The 21746-nt window shown below is 35.4% G+C and overlaps 2 protein-coding genes across 9 annotated transcripts in view; one reads left to right on the plus strand and one right to left on the minus strand.

Annotated features, from left to right (window-relative positions):
• Positions 1 to 13872, plus strand: part of LOC107995559 (neurotrimin) — a 51684-nt gene extending 37812 nt beyond the window's left edge. For 2 of the 7 annotated variants that reach the window (XM_062076198.1, XM_062076199.1), the window contains exons 3-5: positions 4168 to 4378; positions 5271 to 5567; positions 6363 to 13872. In XM_062076198.1, the coding sequence (XP_061932182.1) occupies positions 4168 to 4378; positions 5271 to 5567; positions 6363 to 6547 (693 nt within the window). In that variant the 3' untranslated portion in view covers positions 6548 to 13872. Of the gene's footprint in view, positions 1 to 4167; positions 4379 to 5270; positions 5806 to 6362 lie in introns of those variants that run through there. The other 5 variants (XR_009830102.1, XR_009830104.1, XR_009830103.1 and 2 more) reach the window with 5 other exon arrangements.
• A 198-nt stretch (positions 13873 to 14070) lies between these two features.
• Positions 14071 to 16003, minus strand: LOC107995557 (3-ketodihydrosphingosine reductase). 2 transcript variants are annotated; one of them, XM_017053155.2, is made up of 4 exons: positions 15497 to 16003; positions 14783 to 15212; positions 14478 to 14719; positions 14071 to 14409 (listed from the first exon to the last, which is right to left on the minus strand). In XM_017053155.2, exons 1-4 carry the CDS (start codon positions 15611 to 15613, stop codon positions 14197 to 14199), a joined length of 1002 nt encoding a protein of 333 aa, XP_016908644.1. In that variant the 5' UTR covers positions 15614 to 16003; the 3' UTR covers positions 14071 to 14196. The 2 variants fall into 2 exon arrangements, with proteins under 2 accessions (XP_016908644.1, XP_016908643.1); XM_017053154.2 differs by having other exon boundaries at positions 15485 to 15777.
• Positions 16004 to 21746: the final 5743 nt, after the last annotated feature.

Genomic DNA, 21746 nt, shown 5'->3' on the forward strand with positions numbered 1-21746 from the left:
CATCGAGCGAACCGTAAAAATTAGCCGTATCGCTCGTTAACAAAATTCTTTTTTTTTGCCTTCCATTCGATGTGCGCAACAACGTTGAAAGAGGCAGGACTAAGTGTATGGTGACACGCGACCCTCGTGTATAATCGTCCGATTGCGTACTTAAGGGTCCGCGAACATAAGAGTCGCGACCCCTTTGCACCTCTCCCCCCATGCTTGTTCTTTCGATACTTATCACACGTGGAATTAAACGTGCCCTTAAAACTGCTGACTTTCAACGACCATTGCGCCTCGCCACGCCGGATACACGATTGGAAACGATTAGTCCTGGTGGACGGGGTTGCGGAACAACGATCGCGCGCCGGTGACTTCGCAATTTGTTTTCGTTCGTATTCCGTTCGATGGAACGCGGCCGGGATATTTGGGATATTTTTTGAAACTGTAACATCAATAGAGAGGTTTCGAGAGATTAATGGAAGGGATTCTTTTTTCTTTTTTTTTTTTCTCTCTTTCTCTCTCCGTAACTTCATTTTTGTTGGATCGCAATTTGTCCCTTTTTGAAAAATCGATGCGACGTTAAAAGTGATGACGTAATGTTACGATAAACTCTGATACGACGCGCTGTGAAAAATATTATTCGGGCGTATTTTACATTTTTTGTCAGACTCGATATTATACGAAAATTTCGTAGTCATATGAAAATAGAAACGATGCAAAATTTAATATTGACTTAATTCATGTGTTGTATTGTATATAATAGAATTTTCGTATATATATAATTGAATATAAACAATTTTCATAAAATCTTTATACTAAATAATATCTTTGCTATTAAAACGTAAAATAAAATCGATCATTTGTATATATATATATAATATATATATACAAAGTATCTTGAAAATTTATATATGCAAATCGGCATTAGGTAAAATTCAATCGTTCGTCGTTCGTGTAATCGAGTGCGAATCCCAGTTCAACGAACGGGGAAATTCACAGAGGGAAAGGATTTTTAAGGATCCGTGAGGTGGCGCAATTAAATCCTTTTCGTTTCTCGGGATCGGGCGAGTTAAAAGTCCCGTCGTGAAAGTTTCGAAAAAGGAATTGCAGAAAAGGCGGAAATCGATCGATGAAACGTAAGCCAACGCGAGAAACGGGGATTTACTAATTTATTGCCTTCCCCGTTGAAATTAATGGCACGACAATCGTAATTGAGCGAGAGTTGGAGAAAAAGGATAGAGGGAAGAAGGAAAGAGAGAAAGAGAGAGAGAGAAGGAAAAGCTCCTCAGTTTCAACGAACACTGTTCGCCGAGATAAACGAATTCCATCCGGTTTGGAATTTCCAAGATAACGATTCCACTTCGAGAATTAACCGAAGGATTACGGTTCTCCTTGTGCGGATCGCTATCGATATCGACCAGGGATCTAACCATTTGCAAATTTTTTTCCCCGCGAGTTGAATTATAACCGATCGTTGTATCACGGAACGAAGAGGCAATTACTCCACTTCGTTGATTGCAACGTTCCCTCGATTTCTACTCCGGCCACATCGTAGTTGAAAAACGGAGCCGTACAGCGACGTGCGCTTGCCGAGTCGAGCGTCAATAGAATCGTAATGCGGAAACGCCTCGTATGTTCCATTTTTATATCTAAGAAAGAATTTGAAATACGGAAAGAAAGTGATTCGTTCGGATAAAGAATTTTATTTTTCGAAAACGCTACTCTTCTATCTATCTTCGATACATCGAAAATATTTAATAGAATTAATATCAATATATACTTATAATTGTATTATTTACAGATACAATGATAAAATACTTATTATAACTGAGTATAAATTAGGAATCGATTATTTCTAGGGGGGAAAAATTCACATTGATAGTAAATTATTAAACCCGTCAAAATCATCATACGCGCTTGAAGGGAATAAAAGAAGTGACAAGGAATTAGCCGATAAAAGCTTCTCAATTTCATCAAAACTAACTCGAACGCTGTTATAAAGGATTAAATACGTTTGAAAATCCTTCCTCCTCCAATCTCATCCCATTTCTCTTCCTGCTACAAATATATTCCTCTGTAAAATCACAGATATATCACTCTCTAACATTGATTTAATTAAAGCATTCCAATTTACCACCTTCAGCAGGATTCCTCCGCATTACCACCTTTCCCTCCTTCGCTTATCACGAGAATAGATCGAATATATACTCCGTGATACAATTTCTTCTCAAGCGAGAGGATCCACGTGAAGGAAGGAGGCGGGTCGACCAAGTCGATCGCCCCACGATAAATTAACCGTAGACAAGGGAAAGAAGATTGATCGAGCAGGATCGAGAGAAGTCGAGTCAGGGTCTCTCTCTCTCTCTCTTTTTCCATCTCGTCGTGTATTTTCCAGAGCTTTTTCCACAGAGTTTCTCGATCCGTATTCAGGATCCGAGAGGAGCTCGCGAATTTCCAGCCAGACACGGTTGAATTTCACTTCGTCACTGGTTGTCTCCCTCTCTCCCTCTCTTTTTCTCTGTTGCTTTATTTCGCTTTTTGCACGACCTCCATCGACGACGCGGAAGAAACGGACCAAAAATCTAACAATGGGGCGCAGGAAGGGATTAATAATTCTCGCGATACGCCCGTCTGGCGGATAAAAAAGATCGGATTGGACCCGGTTTTCATCCATCCCTTCGCTCGAGCTTCGACGACGAGTATTCGGATACTGTTTTGCCAATTTCACTTTGATAAATAATTAATCGACTCAATGGAAAAAAAAAAGAAACTTTGATTTGGAAATCGAAGAAAATGTTTAAATTTGGAGATTTGTCGTTTTTAAGTTATACGTAGTGTTTTACCGATTTAATTTCAACGAAATTCAAGGAAATCATAAAAAGTGGTGGAAAGTTTTTGACTCTGCATAGGATAAAAGCTTGAATAATTTTCTTCTAATTAAATAATAGCGAGATAGATCGATCTGTAAAGATAAGTCGAACGTGTCAAACGTTATTTGTTAAGTCTCTTAAATATTTATGTATTAATTATACGATAATAAGTATTGTATAAAATTGTTGTATAAAAGTTCCTTGTTTATTCTTTTAACAATATTTGAACAAGACATAATTCATCTTCAAAGAGCAAATCCAATTTTGAATCTAAGAATATAAAAGGCGATTCTGAAGTAGGTGACCAAAACTTTCAAGCCGTGCTCTAGTCACTTTAACGAGGGAAAAGGGAGTATAGAGACACGATTCTGAAAACTCCTCCTGTTCGAGTTCTAAACAAGTTTTAAACACTCTTTGTCTGTGTCAAACTTTTCTAAGAAACGCCTCGCAAGTTTATAGCCACGTGTGTGTTGATACACGTTATAGCGTTGACACTAACGATCAAAGTGTTGGCAAGATAATTCAAATAATATTCTTTTCCCCTCCGGACTATGAACGTTCTCGAGTAAAAATTGATTTATTCCGAGATTTGTACTAGATTTATCCAATTCTATTGATCGCTTGTCCTCAAAATAAATAAATAGAACAAATATACTTTTATATTTCAACCACATATTTCAGATAAGAAATTAAAAATTTACAGCCAATAATTAAATTAAATTCCTATTCCATTATTTCAAAATCTATTATTCAAACGTTTTATCGTTCGAATTTTTCAATTATTCAAATATTCTAGTGCTAAAATATGAATGAAAAAGAAATGTATGATATTAATCTTTTATGTTATTATATGTTAAAAAAAAATGAGGAATACTTTAGACATTAAAAGAAGATAAAAATCAAAGGATGTACAATGTTAAAGATATCTTCGTTTCAAAGTACATCTTCATTTACAGTATTGGAAAAAGAATATTGTAATACTTTAGAGTACAAGTAGATAGATATTATCGTTTACTTAGTATTAAAATCAAAATTGTAAAAATTAAATAACTAGATGAAATAAGATTACTATTACAATAGAAATAAAATTTCTTATTCGAATCATATTGGAAATACTGAATAACAACACATACTGATCACGTACACGTAAAAGAGAAATCATTACTTAATAAAAATTTCCTTTTTATCTTCATCACACATTTCTTCCAAATTTTATTCTTACGATACGATATCGAATATAAAATTTCTTCCAAATCTTCTACTCGTCGACGATATTATTAAAATTAATCTATTGTTTCCTGTAACGCAAAAGGTGTCGTGGATCCGAAGAAGGGACTCGCATATCCTCTCAGTAGATAGAACCATGTTTATCCCGGACGAAAGGTTTCAAGCGCTTTTCGTAGATGCGTCGGACACTTGGACCCTGCAGGTTAAGTACGTGCAGGCACGCGACGAAGGCGAGTACGAGTGCCAAATCTCGACCGACCCGAAGAAGAGTCACATCATCAAGCTCAACATCGTCGGTGAGATCGCGAAAAAATATTTCTCGATGATGTGAGATTTCTGAACGACGAGGTCAAAAGTTTTCAGAGTGGATAATTTAATTTCCTTGGGCTCTGATATATTTATGTGATACGATTTATTAGAAATTAATCATTGACCATCCTCGTTCAATTCCATGCAAGTGTTATTTTTACGTCGGCCGAGAAGAGCTCTGTCATCGATCGTCGGAGCACTTCGTGAACCATGTTCCAACGACGTGATAAAAAATTATACGAGCGTAAAATACAGACATTTTCTCGTACGTGTGAGCGTTAAAGTGTCCGCTCGGATAATCGCTCCGTACATTTAATAATTAATTTTCTTTGTCGTTCGATCACCTTCTTGCGATACATTTAACATATCGAATGGGCCATGGATGACTCACGGCAGTCGGCATCGTTTCAATCTTCGTTGAACGCAAGAAATAATATATATTTTCAAATATATACACTGTTCGAGTGAAAAAGATGCGAAAAAAGATAATAGATTATTATAATTAACGTATTGTACGTGTCTCGCGATATATCTCGGCTATCGATAGATGATAATCAGTAGAAGCAAAGTTTTTTTTATCACGAACTATATTCTTTGTCATAGTATTTAAGTATTATTAACGAACAGATCAAAATATCAAGAATTCCGTACAATATTTACAGTATCTATTGTGTAATTAACTATTTCACCGTAAAATTTTATTTTTATTATTTTTTTTTCTAGTCACAGAACATAATTTATAAGATCACAATAGAAAAACTTGATATTTTTACGTAACGTGGATTAAAACGTTTTCCAAGAATATATTACACGCAACGCATTTCCTTTAAATTCATTGAATTATAAGAAAAAAAGTAGATACTAGCTGTGATTTTCCAGTGCCAAAGATCGAGATCATAGGCGACCGCGACATGTACGTGAAGACCGGAAGTACAGTTGCGATACGATGTGTGATCAAGCAGTCCCTCGAGGGCCCTTTCTACGTTTTCTGGTACCACGAGGGTGATCGCGTTCTGGACTACCAATTGAATAAGATCGACATCCAGACGAAGAGGATCGATCACGACACAGTCAGCAGTCTCCTGATCCACAAAGCGAGGCGGGAAGATTCGGGAAATTATACTTGCAGTCCGAGCAGTTTGGACAGCGCGAGCGTGCAACTTCACGTGTTAAATGGTGAGCCCTATTTTCGCATTCCTGGAAATTAAATAACTTTCGTGAGCTTCATATTGCGTGATGTGAAACGAAAAAAGAAAAATAAAAAACATTTCTATTGTTCATAAAAGTTTTGCAGATATTTCGAAAGAGCTTTTACAAATCTAATAAAGATTTACTTTGGATCAAGCCCCTCGATTCGGAAGAGTAATTAAACTTAATGTAATAGTAAATACGGGCACAGATTGTACCATAAAAAGATGGTAACTTTCTGAAATTAGTTTACCGATAATTCAATACAGTTTCGGGTCAATCCTTCGTCAACTTCTTGGTTCAAATCCAATTAGAAGTCTAAACGCAGCGAAAACGAATCTCTATAACAATATGAAATTTAAGTAAGGTTCGTTAATATTCATTCAATCTCAATCATGAATCTTCTATTAATATTTAAATTTTATAATAATAAGTAAGAAAGTATAAAATATCGAATATTTTACATTATCGCGAACTTCCAACTTCATTAAAAGTTTCGCACTTTTTAAATTAAAAAAAAAAAAAAAAAAAAAGAAAATATTGAGTTTCTTAACTTTTTTAAACATAATAAAGTTACCTTAAAACAGCCGTATCGACTTTGCTATCTGAAAAAAACTTCCACGGAGTTTTCATGATTAAGCACACAGATATGGGAAACGGTATCTAGAAGAGAAAAAAAAGAAATAATAAAATAAAATTTTAGAGAGAAGTATTAAATATTGCTGACGATGTAAAATCGCGATAAAAGTAGCAACGGTTGTAAAAATCAATTCTCTGATACAGGGGAGCATCCTGCGGCGATTCAAAGAGGGATCAGCTCGGCACCGGGTGGCTGTCCGACGTTATGGTGGCTGGCAGGCGTCGTGACGCTTTATTCGAGTCATGGTAGCCGCCTGTTCGTCCTCGCCCTTCTGATCCTCATGGTCCTCTATTCGAAGAATCCATCTTACTTCGCGCCGGAACGATAATCAGAAACGGGAGCTGGACTGTGTCGAAAGATGATCGATTATCTCCTGCTACGAGCCTCGAGGGAACGTTACATCAAGAGGAGGCGAGGGAAAGTGCACGCGGAGGGCTTCTTCGGAAAAAAAGACTTCGTGGCAAAGTGGACGATGAAGGGAGAGAGAAGTTGAACGATGGAAAACCGCGAGAGAACAGCGCGACGAGAAGCTGCGTGTTCACGTTCGAAGATAACCGAGAGAAATATCGAAATCCTTCATTCAACCGAATAAAATACAGCCGAATTTCATTATCGAGTTCGTTTGTCGCAAAAAAAAGAAAAGAAATGATTTCGAATAAGCGTTTATGCGACTCAGTGATTGAATTTCGTCGAGAAATTAAATGTATATCCAGAAAGGAGAAATCTTCACAACGAAGGATCGAAGCTCCTGCTTTTCGAACGACTCGATCCACTATCATTTATAGGGATCCGTGAACGACGTCGATCGCGGGCGTCTCAACGACGATTCTACTCTGTGAACGTGGTTATATATAACGTGGAGAAATTCAGGATAACGCACGTTTCGTGTGTCGAGATAGTATGATCCGGCCGTTAGCAATTAGGGGTTAATTAATCTCGGGGGGAGATTACCCGTGATATCGGCGCGAGTTCTTCACGCGGTCGAAAAGTGGTTACTACTATGATCGAGCGATGGACAAAACGAAACGACACGAAGTTTGCGAATACCCTCCCTCTAATCCTCACCTTCAAAAGCGGGACAACAAGACGAATTTTTTATAGGAATTATACATATAAAAATATACGATCTTCCAATGTGTATTTCAAACACGCGCGATATAGAACCTTTTATACCCTCGTTACGCATCCTCCATCGTTCTATAACGAATCATTCTAACTGATCGCTGAATCGTCATACGAAATCATTGTACATATTTGCCTATATAAAAAGTAACACCGTCGTGTTAAATGATCGTGTAAAAAAGTCTTCGGTAAATCCGAACGAAGGGGCGACTAATAAGACGCGAAGTTCGAGAGGCGAGTTCCTCCCCTCCTTGTTCATCATCCAAAGATCCGTTGTCAAAGGTGTTTCGCGATCTTCGTGTCTTTCTCGAGGGAAGCCAAACAGTAACGAAGTCTTCGATCGGTGAGATTCTGTCGGGGACATCGGGAGGGTTTCGTAGTTTATTTCGCATCGAGATTAAGTCGGTGACGAGCGCGTGTGACTCTGCCAGAAGAAAAATGGAAATGGGGTTGGGAGTAGGTCGAGGAGTGTCGAGGAGAAATGGAGAGGGGTCGAGAGAGCGGCTGAAAGAATATACAAGGTGTAAGATAATCGCGGGATGCCGACAGAACTTCGTCCGCGCCGTTTTCGATAGAATTGAAACTTGTTCGATGAAGTTTTGAAAGCGATGTGATTAATTATATTCGACTAGAGTGACGATTAGCGAAATGTGTCTATACTCGACCGTGTACCGTGTACATTCGAGGATTGTCTCGAGAAAGAGATGTATCTCGACGATCGTCTCTGATAGACGATACGTTGAAATCATCCAATGGCATAAAGTGCGTGTGAATGAATAATTTCCTTCGTTTTTCCGAATCTTTTCATCAAGTCACGAGAACAAATATCGAACAAATGCAATTACCATAAATGTATGAAGCTATATTGCATAATCTGATACAAGGCAATAAAACAAAATATCATAATTGTTGACTAACAATCGAGATTAAATGAGATTTATAGTCGTAAATGAAAAGGAATTAGAATATTAGAATTTCAAAGTATAATAATTAGATTACGAATTTTTATATAAATGAAATCATATTTTTTACAAGTGATGTAAAAATATTTGGCTAGAGTAAACGAACAATTGTTATGTAATTTATCTTAAAATCCGATTAAAAGCGTATTATAATTAAGAAAATTTTGAATTATTATAACTAAAAATATTAGTTAAGTATTTAAATACATTTTAGTATAAAAATCCGTAATATTGTTTTGTTTTTTAAGCCTACAAGTTAAGCTCAATGAAAATTTCTTCTTATAGTTATGTAAATAATCAATAAGAATTTAATTTTAAAAATTAATTATAATATTATCTATATCTTTACTATCTTATACTGTTATCTTGATTATAGAAAATATTAAGGTTAAGATCACTTTTATTAAAGAACCACTTATATAATAACAAGATTCATTCTTCTTCATATTATATTTTCTATATAGTTCCTGAATATTTTCAAATGAAAATTGAAAAATCTATAAGACGACTGAAATAAGTTTATCTTTTATGATATAAAATGTCACTGCCTATATAATTCAAAAGTATTCTATCTCGAAAATATGTTCGACGAGATTGGTTTTATTATTAATATTTCGATTATTTATAACAGAAAAAATCGAATAAAAAAGAGCATAAATGAAACGTACCGATTGCCTCGAGACGATTTACGATGATAAATTTTGGTACTTAAAGTGCATTGAGTATAGACACGAGCCAATAAAATGTTATATATCCGTGCATGCGTCAAGTTTCGTAACGGAATGGGTCATATATAAAAAAAGAAAAACAGAAAAAAATCACCAATTATTATCGAACGATGAAACGATGACATAAAAATTATTGACATGCGATATTCAAGAATATCTATATAGATATTTGTTTTATTTTATTGATTCATAAAATTTTCTATGAATATTAAACAATTTTCCATCAATTTTGATCGATAAAGTTATATATTATTATTATGAAAATATGCGAAAAATCATAATTTATAAATTTTCACTTACTTGTGTCATTTTTCATACTTCATCAGCAATCACACGATGATACGACGAAAGATAAAACGATAAATAGATAATAGAACAATAATTGATTGGAACAAGTTCAAAAAAAGATCATTATGATCAATTTTGAAAGACCCAGACTGTTTTCTCATTCTGCATGTTCGGCTGTATAGACATACGGACGAACAGCTTTTTGGATTGCCTAAGGCATCCTGTTTTGCTTTCTTCTCACAAGCGATAGAAGATACTGTTTTTTATATTATATATAAATATATATATAAATATATATATACAAACGAACAGATAAATATATATATGTATATGTGTGTACGCGCGCGAATACGTTGCACAATGGTGTTAAAATATTGAACAAGTTTCAGTTCGAATGAAAGAAAAAGCGGCGCAATAAATAACACGGTGAAAATAACGAGAAGATATAACACAAGGTTAAAAATTAAGAGAGAAAAGTATTTAATGAAATATAGACGTGAGAATATAATGGCAAATAATTGTGAATAACAACTATGAAAAAATTGGAAGAAAAATAGAGGTTAAGTGAAGAGATTGGGGAGGGGAAAATGGAACTGGGAAAGAAAATTAGTCGAACGAGGCGAACGATACATTAGAATATCTACGATTCATGTGATTGTAAATATATAGTATATAAATAACGTAACGTTAATTAACGATATGCCGTACGTGTTACACTAAAGAAACAAACAAGAAAAAAAATAAATAACGTTACTGTGTAATTTTTCGGATCGTAAACGCATTCGAATGGGTCTGGCCGCCCGTGCTAACCGGCTTGAAATTGTGTTCGAAACAACTGGTTTCGAGAATTCGAGATCGAGAATACTCGTATCATTTGATTCGTTCAAATCATTAGTCACTCTATCGCAAACTTCTGTACATTCCTTTGATCGATAAATAACGTACATATTTAACTACATTTTTCTTGAATTCAATCGAATCTATTATGAGAGATTCTCGATATGCGAAAACGTTTGCAAGGACAAACACGGCAAGAGAGAACGAAAATAAAGTGAAAAAAAATAAAAAAATTAAAAGTGCGAGAAAAAACAAAAAAGATTAGAAGAGAAATAAAAGGCAGCACTGTCGCGTATTTCTGGCACATCGATGCATCGAGCAACAAAAAGAAACGCAGCTATGTTCAGTGCGTTTCTGGATAGCACGGGCCGGCCACACGCGATTAGATGTAACACTAATTAACGCCTAGCGTAAGAACGGAATATAAATGAAGGATTATATTGTCTGATATAATGTAACCAGGTATGGACGTACACGCGTATACGTGAATTTTTCGCGGCAATCAGTGATTGTGTGTGCATGAAACTACACGCGTGTGAAACTCTATGTGTGCGAACAGACGAATGATATTGAAGAGAAGAGAGAAAAAAAGAATGTATGCTTGTATGCGACACTCGAAAAAAGAACGAAAGAAAATGAAAGAAAGGGAGAGAAAGAGAGAAAGTGCGAAAGAAAAATAGAGAAAAAGTGTGAAAGGGTAAGTAAAAAAAAAAAAGAAACACATACGCGAAAAATAAAAAAAAAAAGTTGTTCGTTGGACTGACGTGATAAGGCGTTGGTCGAATGACGCATCTTAAGATAAAAAAGGGACGACCGGGAACAATCTTCTTGTACCGTTTCTTCCCTTTCTTCTTCCCGTGCCTCGCGAGGCTACTTGTAACGAAACATAAAAAGAAAGGGCTAAAGATAGGGCATCTCGAGGCTACAATTAAAGCTTACCTGTTTACTGTACCCTTTCTTGTTACAACAACTGAAGCCTCACCTCGCCAGGTGGAAGAAGAAAGTTGTAATTTTCGCGCTCGTCCTCGTCGCCTCTTTATTATGACAGATAACAAAGAGGAGACGAGAGAAAAGGTTAAGATGGCAATGATGATGGTGATGATGGTTATAATAATGATGATTTAAATAAAAAACGTCGTCTAAGGTATACTAATGTCGTAGGCAGCATTGAATTTTTGTACCATTGTCTATAGTAGCTCTTAAGTGTCGCGAATTTTTTTGTTCTTAAGATGCCAGCCTTTGCAGGCTTGAGTGCGTATATAACTTATGTATTCTCGGTTTTGTCGATTGCTCGCGGGGCAGATATTGATTTTAGATGATATTATGAGATTGATTCGATTATTTTTCGATCAAATTGCACCGTAGTACATTTATAATTTTTTTTCCTTTATTTCAAATTTACGATATTCCATGTAAATATATAATAATGTTTAAAATTTTACTTAAAGTAAGTAATATTTTTTGATATATTTCTGTCAAATCTATCTTTGATATCAGAAACCATCTATATCAAATCAGCCCCAGCGAAAAATACGTACCCGTTCCCGAGAGTCGCGGTACGCGAATATCGAAAGATCCTTTTTCGTGTGATGATTGACCGTCCTGACAGTTCGTCGATGTGCTCTTATGCGTAGATACTCGAAGTTAGTTTTTTCGATAGTAGATAATACGAATAAGAGATGGTGATGAGATTCCGATTGAAAATAAATTAGAATTAACGATCTAGCAATCAGTTTTATGACTGAAGTTGCGAATTCGATTATTTAAAAAAAAAAAAAATATTAAAAATGAAGTTATTAGTGCGTTATACGATGAAAGTCGTGATCGATAGTGGAAACTGGATCGCAGATAAGACAATTTCATAAAGAAATAAATTTTGTCAAAAGAATATTGTATATTGGTGCGGTGAAATTTATCTCTGCGAAATAATAGATGGATGTTGATTCCGTGATATTGATTGCGTATGTATAATTATTGTGATTTTAACCCTCTACCGCTTATTACTATTAAAATATTATACTTATTTACGACGATATTATTGTATCTTGTAAATAATTTTAAAAAAAGCAAAATGGTGTAAATGAATTTGATACAAGCGTATAATTCGATATTTATGTAATATTTAAATAATTATTTATTTGATTAATTATTTTTGCTTCGTTTGTACAATTTTATTTTTTTTTTTTTTTATCTTAACACACACAAATACATTTTTTTTTAGATAAAGCTATCATTATATCTAAATGAATATATTGTCATTGTTTCATTTTATATTCTATTGTGCTTGTTTTTTTATTAATAATTGATTTCGTATGTAAATCCGATTGATACGTAGAAATTAATTTTTTGCTGTAGAGGGTTAGAAATAAATAAAAAATACACAGTCGTCGATCGAAACCCTCGGGACGGAGAAGATTTCATCAATTCCTCATTATCGACGATATTAATATACGTCTCGTCGCGCTTATCTTCTTGCAAAAAATAAATAGAAAGCCATATTGAGGCTCCTGACACTTTAACAATATCCACGGTTCTTCGTTCTATGAAAATATGAACGAAGATATAATATTGATATTTAAAAATACTTGGAAAATAATAGAATGATTTCCGTTCGATGTGAAATTTCAGGAGTCTCGATCGAGACAGGAGAAAATCGATCCATCGTGAACATGTTCAGTTTTCAGAGACAACTTCTCAACGATAGTTACGTTTCCAATGCGCGACAGATCACACGTAGCAATGGGTCTAATTAATCATTAACGCGTGCCGTTTGCCAGTTCGAACGTTCGACGAAGCTAATAACAAGCATTTTAAATCACACGCAACGTACAATCGATTCAAAAGAACAAAACGATCGAAGAGAAAAAGAGGTTAGGGATCAATGGAAAGGAAAATGGATAAGGAAAGCATTTGTCGAGCGCCCGAATAAGCGAACATCGATTTAAAAATTAACGTAAATAAATTAAACGAAATTTTGAAAAAATAATAACCCTCGAAGCAAGCCTCGTCTCGCAGATTCTATAATGTACACTTTTGAGTGCTTAGAGTAAATCGGAATAGACTTTAACGAATCCGTGAGATGATGCCGAGGAAATACAATTGCGTGGATGGACGGAGGATGAGAAACGAGCGGGAGTACGGACGCGTAGATGAAATGTATGTGTGAAAAGGATAAAGAAAGAAAGGTAAGAAGAGAAAATGATCGGTCTGAAAGTGAGAGGAAGAAAGAGAGAAAGAAAGAGAAAGATAATAAATCAATGTTAAACCGATCATTACCGATTTACAATTTTGAAAGACACATCTTCGTTATTCGCCATTTCTCTGCATAAGTTCAAACTCGGTTTCAAATGCTGGACGCTGCCCTCCTAAGGGCATAAATCGCAACTGAATCGACCGATGCTTTGTGTGGATTTCTCTGTTTTGTAAAAGATTAAAAGAGAATTAATGAATTATTAAAAATAATCGAATGCACAGGACATTTTTAATGCATTGGAAAGTACCAGATGCGAGCGTTTATCATCACAATGGGGCATCGTCCACATCAAAATGTACATTACACACGAAGTTTCAGCGTTTACGTTTTTTTTTTCAAGGTATCGTGACAACAGGGACGAGGAGAACTGTCCCGTTCTATGTGTGTAAGAACCATAAAGCTTAATGAAGAACATTATACTATGAATTACGGGATACTAAATAAAAGTAAGCCAAACCGTTAACTGATTTTAATATTCCTTTTACCTTTATAATAATGAACGAAATCTATTCCTTTTTATTTAAATTTTCATTTTATTACATTGAAAATTTACAAGAGATATATTGATAAATATTTTTATTTTAAATTTAATGATATAAAGTATAAATTTTAAATAATTCAATAAAAATGAGTTTATTACATTGATAAAAAAGTACAAAAATTTTTGTAAGTACTGGACGTTTATTATGCATATATCGAAAAAGTTACAAATGCTGTATATCATATATAATATTTCTTTTATATATAAATTCTTGTACGTGCGATCGTAAAAAATAAAAAAAAAATTTTATTCAGATTTTTTGTTTCTATCGCGAGTTTTCATACAATTTAAAATAATTTTTTGAAAATGTATAAGATAGCAGGCACTTATAAGACGAAAAATACCCATCAGCATTGATTGGATAAATAATTCTCGAATCGAATTAAATGGTGACATTCCAGAACATAAAACAGTTAATATAAAACCTTCCATACCAACAGTAGAGAAAAATTTTCCAGCCTAAAAAATATTTTATTTTATCAAATACATTACCAATTAAATTAAAATAAAATTTTAATTTTATTTACCAATGCATCTTTAAAAAGTTTATCTGCTACTAATTCTGGACTGACAAGGGAACTAGTACTCGATATGAGTTTTGTTTCAAGAGGTTTAGATAATTCTTCTATTGCAAAACCTGGAGTGTTAGTATCTGGAGGTAAACTCAAAGTCACAGAAATATTATAAGGAGCAAGTTCCATAGATATACTTTCTGCCAAGCCACGAAGCGCAAATTTTGTACTGCAATAAGCTGAGTAACCAAATATACCTAAAAAACAAAAAAAATGAATTATACAGTACAAATACATTTAAATATAATGGTAATGCATACCTAATAATGCAGCTTGAGAAGAAGTAAATACAATAATTCCTTCTTGTGCAGCTTTCATTCTTTGAACAACAGCTTTTGTACAATAATAAGATCCTAAGAAATTAATATTAATCATTTTTTGTAAATCTGCTGGTGAAGTGTCTTCAATTTTGCCACAAATTGCAGTTCCAGCACAATTCACTAACATATATATAGGTCCCATAGTTCTTTCTATGTCATTTAGAGCTTTATCAATTGCATCATAATCTTCACCAACATCTAAAGATAAATATTCAACTTTTTGAATATCTTTATTTTTGCATGCATGAATGATTTCATTTCTTGCAATCTCTAATTTTTGAATATCTCTTGCAATTATTGTCACATGTGCTCCATATTTGGCAGCAAGAATTGCAATACATTTTCCTATTCCACTAGATCCACCAGTTACCTGATACAAAAATATTAAAAAAAAAAAAAAAAATGATTTTATAAAAAAACTTTTAAAAATATACAGTTATGATTAGTTTGGAAAAGTCACATAATTTATCGTTAAAATGAATTAAAGATGATTTAATAAATATTTTCATATAATATTTATAAAATTTAAATATCATTAAAAACATAATTTTTAATAAAAAAAGGAGAAAATAGAAATTTATAAAATTTTTTTATTTTATTTATATCGTAAAATTTTTTTAGAGGTTAGGTTAGCACCAATACCTGATTACTTACAACAACATGCTTTTTATCAACATTTTTTAGTCGTCTTCGCCAAAAGAAATATCTCACAAACAAAACAGTGATTAGTAAAGCAATAATTATTAGTATTACATTAAAAATTAGTATCATTATTTTTGTTCAATAAAGCTTTTAATAATACTACACGAATTCAATTCGTACATTTATACGTAATACTACTATTAAAACACAATTTATATAACTATCTATAACGTTATTATTAAATTTATGTTTTACATTAAATTACTCGTAAATTTTGAAGTTAATACATATATACGTACTTTGCATTCAAATAATAATCAAGTATGTGATGTAATTGTTCATGATGAAACTGAAATTTTATCTATTTATTTTGATTTTTAAATCAAATCATTAAATAATATATCAAGAATGATATTAATATATCATTATGAGATTTTATAAATGTTTCATATAATAAAATAATATATATATTAAAATTAAAATTAAAAATTCGTTAAAAATTAAATTGCGCCGTGTCTTGAGCGCATAGCAAGTGTAGACAAGGAAAGCTAATAGATGAAGAAAAAGATAGAAATAGGATAAAAATAGAAAATAGGGTAGAAACAGAACTACTAGTGCCATCTCTTGGCAAAAATATTTCTTTAAATCATAGAGGGCATTCTAAGCATTCTAATATTTTGCGTGGTCGGTATTCCAGAACAAGTAATTCTTTCAACTTTGTTTTATACTCTATCGGTAACAAATTTTAGAAATAATATTAACATGGTAAAGGAAGTTCTATTTCATCTATAATTCTTCCGCAATATTTGTGATTCTGAGACAAAAACAAATTATTTTATAAATAATATTATTAACGATATATATAATTTATATTAACATTATTTGATAAATTTATTTGTATTTATTTATATTGAAAAAATTTAGATTATGCGATAGAAGAATAAAACTTTTATTCATATTTATATTTTATTAATTATTGATGCACAATATTTTGTATAAATTATTAAACACCATAAATCTTTATTTTAAATAATTCTTGACACGTGGCTCCCTATGTGTTCATTTTGAAAACTTCTTTGACATAATACATTTGCTCTCATGATAACATTATTCACAATGATATTTCTTCAAAAAAAAAAAAGAAAAGAAAATAATTCTCCTTTTTCTCATTCATATTAAAAATTTCTCTACTACCTACAAATAAAATATAATATTTTAAGTTTTATTATAAATAATATTATCGTATAAAACTTATATCATCAACTTTTATCACACAACTTTCTTCTCTCCGATAAACGTTCGTTATAAGAGAAAGTAAAGTGCGAAATATATATCATAATCAAACGTATATCGGAATATATCATTATTCAAATCGGTAGCTTAAATGCATTGCGCGTGGTAGTCGAGATGAAAAAGCTTCCGAAACGCGGATCGATCCTGCGCTCGGTGCACCGCTTCAGGGCGGGTTGCATACAAATAGGTTCCGACAAAACACGAGAAAATTTTAAGGAAGTAAGTTGAAATTGGCCCCTTTCGTCCGCGCACGAGTCGACTTTTTACCCCTTAATCTGTGTGTATCGTCGAGCAAAACGGACGGCGAGTTGACCGGAAAGATTATTAATTAGCCGGCCCCGGGAACTTGAATAGTTCGGTGCTCGTGAAAAGGGGTGGGGGCAGATAGGTCGTACGTGCATTCACCCCCGTTACCGAGGGGCAAAGTCCCCGCTTCACCCCTACCGTTATCCTTCGAGCAAAAGGTCACGTACTACACCACCCTGTCGATCGTTCACCTCGTCCTGGGAGTCGCTCCTGGTAGTCAGGTTAAAGCGGAAGGTATGAAAAACTGTTCTCCTGCATTTCGGATATGAGCAACGCGGACGTGAAAAGGGGATGAGCCGCATTATCTCCCACAACAATTTCCATCTGATTAAATGTAAATTAAGCGTATCGTTTTTTTTTCTTCTGTTTTTAGATAATAAATAATAAAGTTTGAACAACCAAATTTCGACAGAATATCTATCGAAATCAAACGTATATCGATAGGAAAGGATGAATTTAATAAATATCGAGCTTTTTATATTCTCCTGTATAATTAAATTACAATTTCATCGGAATGAAATTTATATTTGAGACACATTGTGATAACAATTTTTGTTCGTTTTTTTGATTTCTATAAATGAAAGAACATAACATGAAATTTCTCGCTAATGATTACGTATTGTAGAATAGAAATTTATTGTATCCAATGTCTACATGTTCACAGAAGGTGAACGTACACACTTCACGATATAAATTATCCATTATATTTGAACGTATTGCGAGAAAGCGTAATATATTTGTTCTTTAACACATTGTGCGCCGTTTATATTATAAATTATAGTTTTGCGCCATAACGATAATGAAAAGGGACGTTTTGTTCCTTTTTCTTTTTTTTTTTCTCCGTTTCACACTCTATGATACGGTATAAAATAAAATTAAGCGAAAATCATTTTAAACTTGCGATAATCCACTAAGAAAATGCATAATGAACTCGATTGGATATATAAACACCCAAATATTTACAAATACTTTCGACACGTCCATTTTCATTTTTCCCCCCTATTACGTTATTTATCACTTGGTCATTAAAAATCGATCCGGATATTTATTCCAACGCCACTCTTATTATCCCTCCACTCTCGATCGATTTTTAATAACACGTCCTAATTAACATCTCTCGTTATTCCCAATTTTATCATAAACGCAACCCCGTTATCTTATAGGAACAGTTCGACGAACTTCGAACTATCCTGTTTCGTGCCTTTCCAATAGACGAGTTCCGACCACGGAACTCTCTCTCCCTCTCCCTCCCTCCAAGGGGACAAAGACAAGGAATAATACGAAGTGGCAAACAATGAACCCCTCCCCTCTCTTTCGATATTACATTACCCCCGTGCTCTTAACGAAAGAAATATCCAATGTCCTCTGCCACCAAGGTTGCATTTAATATTTGTACCATTGCAACGTACATTAATAATCTTAGCAGAAACAAACTTGTCAGGTCTGTCAGATCGAAACCTCTCATCCTCTTACAGCAATTACTACTTTCCTCTCCACGCCCCTCCCTCCTTTCCCCCGTCAAGATCCTTGGACGGATCTTGAACGTTCCATCCACGGATTTTCAATCACGAGGAGGGATCGAACATCGTTAATTCGCGGGGAGGGGAATCGGATCGAGGCCATCCGAAAAGGAGCTGGCCCACGAGGGATGCACGCCGTCGTCGTTTCGGACAAAGGGGTGAGAAGCGTACGTTGCACCCCTGTCGGCGGAAGGGAGTGTCCCGTGCGCGACCCACCCCCTCCCTCCCCCTCGGCCGAGCGTCAGTACCCCTCCTGTGATACCCCTAGCTACGACCCTGGGTTCCGTGTCTCCCGGGCTGCACCGGGGGGTGAACGCCCTCGCCTGACCCAGACTCAGAATCGATCTCCATTCGTTGCACTGTTGGCAACCTCCCCTCCGAGGAACCCTCTCTCTCTCCCCCTCCCCCTCTCTCTCTCTCGCCCTCCCCCAAGGAGGCTCGTCACACTCGTGACGATATCCCAGCTCTGCTGTGTCTTGGAGGAGGGAAGGGGGAGGAAGGAGAAAAAAAAGAAGAGATAGGGGGAGGATGAGGTGGTGGTGGTTTGGAGGAGGCTGAGACGTGGGTTTTTTTTCGGGATGGATAAAATTTACCACGTTTTCTGACGTTTCTTCTTTTGTCTCGCAGCATGGATTTCGTAAAATTAATTTTGTCCTTTTCTGGAGTTTGGAGTTTTTCTTTAAGGATGTTCGTAAGGATACGTAAGGAAAGATCAACCCCTTCGCGATTATCTTTTGGTTTTAATTTCTTGATAAAGTAGTGAACGAAGGATTGTTTTGTTTTGGGTCGTTTGTTGTGGGTTTTAAATCTCTGTTTGTTTGTTTTTTTTTTTTTGAGATAGGGAAGATATCAGCTTTTCATTCTCTTCCTCTTTTATTTCGTATTCATAGGTGTAAATAAAATGGGAATTAATTGTGCGTTAGTATTAGGAAAAACATTGAGTCTGGTTTAGTTCAGGGATGTTTTGAAATTAATATTGAACTCTTTAAAAAAAGAAACAAAGTAAATAAAAGGGTATGGTGAAATATGGTAAAAGGTATGGCCGAAATTGCGTCTTCGAGGTATCGAAGGAAACTTTTAGTATAGTTATCCTTTATCCTTTTCACGAGATCCGATCTAAATTAGAAATGCTATTTTATTGTTATTTGGTTAAGGGCTTAGGAAAAATGGTGGCCAAGATCTCTATTTTCGAGATACCAAAAGGAAAACCAACCTCATCGTTGGTCTATCCATTTTATGAGACCCGGTGAATATAGGGGTTGGAATTAATTTTATAGAGTGTCTTTTTTTCTTCATTTTAGAAAATAATAAAACACTACTATAATTGCTGAGATACGAACCTTTCTCTTCGCGATCCTCTTTATTTCTTTTTTTTTTCATCGCGCGAGCAAAGTCTTTTGGTTTTTTGACTTTTTTAAAATGAAGACCTCCTCCTCTTTTATCGCATGTATATCCGTCAACATTGAATTGATATACAATACAACCTCGATAACGATCAACGTGGCGAGAATCGAGCAGAAATTTTCTATAAATAAATAAATATAAACGTCTAACTAATATCTATCTTTTATCCTTATATAAATTATATACCGGTATATTATAACGGTATCAATTTCTATTTAATCAATCGAATCGGGCGAATTGCCCGAATTTATCCTCGGGTTCGTTCACCTCCGCGAGGCACCCCGTCCCGGGGATTCGATGAGTAAATTCGGCCGGAAATGACGTTCGCCTCTAAAACATCTTAAAACATTGAAAACGATTCGATGGATGATCACATGTATGTAAAAAAGGGAAGAAATTCTTTTCTCTCTCTCTCTCTCTCACGGTGGTGCTATTTGCGCCCCTCGTGAATTCTTGATACGCTCGCTATTTCAGCGAACGATCTCTCTTATAGACTCGTACAACCCTCCTCCCACCCCGGCTTTGACAATCATCTATGGAATCGCGATCTATTTTCCTACGTTCCACGTGTTCGCGTCGCGTTCGCGTTCAATTTCAATTTCAAACAAACATTCCCACCTCCCCCTTTTCGCGGATAAGATGTTGGTGGTTTTTCGAGACGATGATTTTTGCGAATAAAAGAGAGGAGAGGAAAAAAGTCGTTTTGGAATTCCACGCACACGGGGTTGGGTGGAAGGTGCGAATGTTAAGGGTGAGGAAGAATTTTTTTTCCTTTTTTTTTTTTTTTTTAAAGTATACTCGTCGACAAGAACATTATCACCTGCAATATCGGGGCATTTTACTCGAGGTATGAAACTTCGTATAAAATTATTAGCGCAAGCTTTATACGAGGAGGCGGCTAATGAAAATAAATCAATGATATACGACTTCTTAAAGTATTCTATGGAGTGGTAAAATAGTGGGAAGTTTTCACAGCGATATACGAGGGGGGTGGGATTAAAAGTGAAGCTCGAAACGTAAGATCAATGTATCCTTCGTTACCACTGAAAAAAAGAAATACAAAAATTCTCGAGACTCGCAGTTTAACTCGATCGAGGCACATCGTCTCGATATCCATCGTTATCCGTCGAGAGCGGGAAGGAGAGGAGAATGGAGAGAGGGAATGGTGAAAAGCAGATGATGCCCTGCCCTTCCCCCCCATTAATAGCCAGGAAATAATATCGCGCGTAAAACGCTTCCGATGGAGAGCGAAGGAAAGTCATTTTACCGGCGCGACTGAATTATAGGAGTGGCGCGAGTCAAAGGGACGCATCGAGGCGTCCTGTGCGTCGTGTATTACCCCTGCTAACGATTTCATCCCCTGCGCGGGGATATGAGAGAACCGAAGGGAAAGGAGGAAGAGAGAGAGGAGGAAAAGAAGAAAACTGGTCGAAAGAGGGACGGACGGAGAAGATAGGAGAGGAGGGCCTTGTGGAGGGAGGGTGAACGAGGGTGCAACGCCGCGTAAGTAAGTAAGAGTGCAGCTCGGCTCGGTGCATTCTTCTCGGCTCCCTCTCTCCCTCTTTCTCTCTCTCTTTTCGTTTCCTTTACGAGTGGTCCAACGTGGAGTTTTTAACGAGCCGAGGCCGTTTCCTACTGCCTTCTGGCTGCTGGCGTTCGCCACCTCGAAGGGGGTGGATCGCTATCGCGGGGCAGGGAACATTATGCCACCCGCCGTCTGCCAGGCATTGTGAGCCTCC

The sequence above is a fragment of the Apis cerana genome, linkage group LG6 (genome assembly GCF_029169275.1).
Source record: "Apis cerana isolate GH-2021 linkage group LG6, AcerK_1.0, whole genome shotgun sequence".
NCBI lineage: Eukaryota > Metazoa > Arthropoda > Insecta > Hymenoptera > Apidae > Apis > Apis cerana.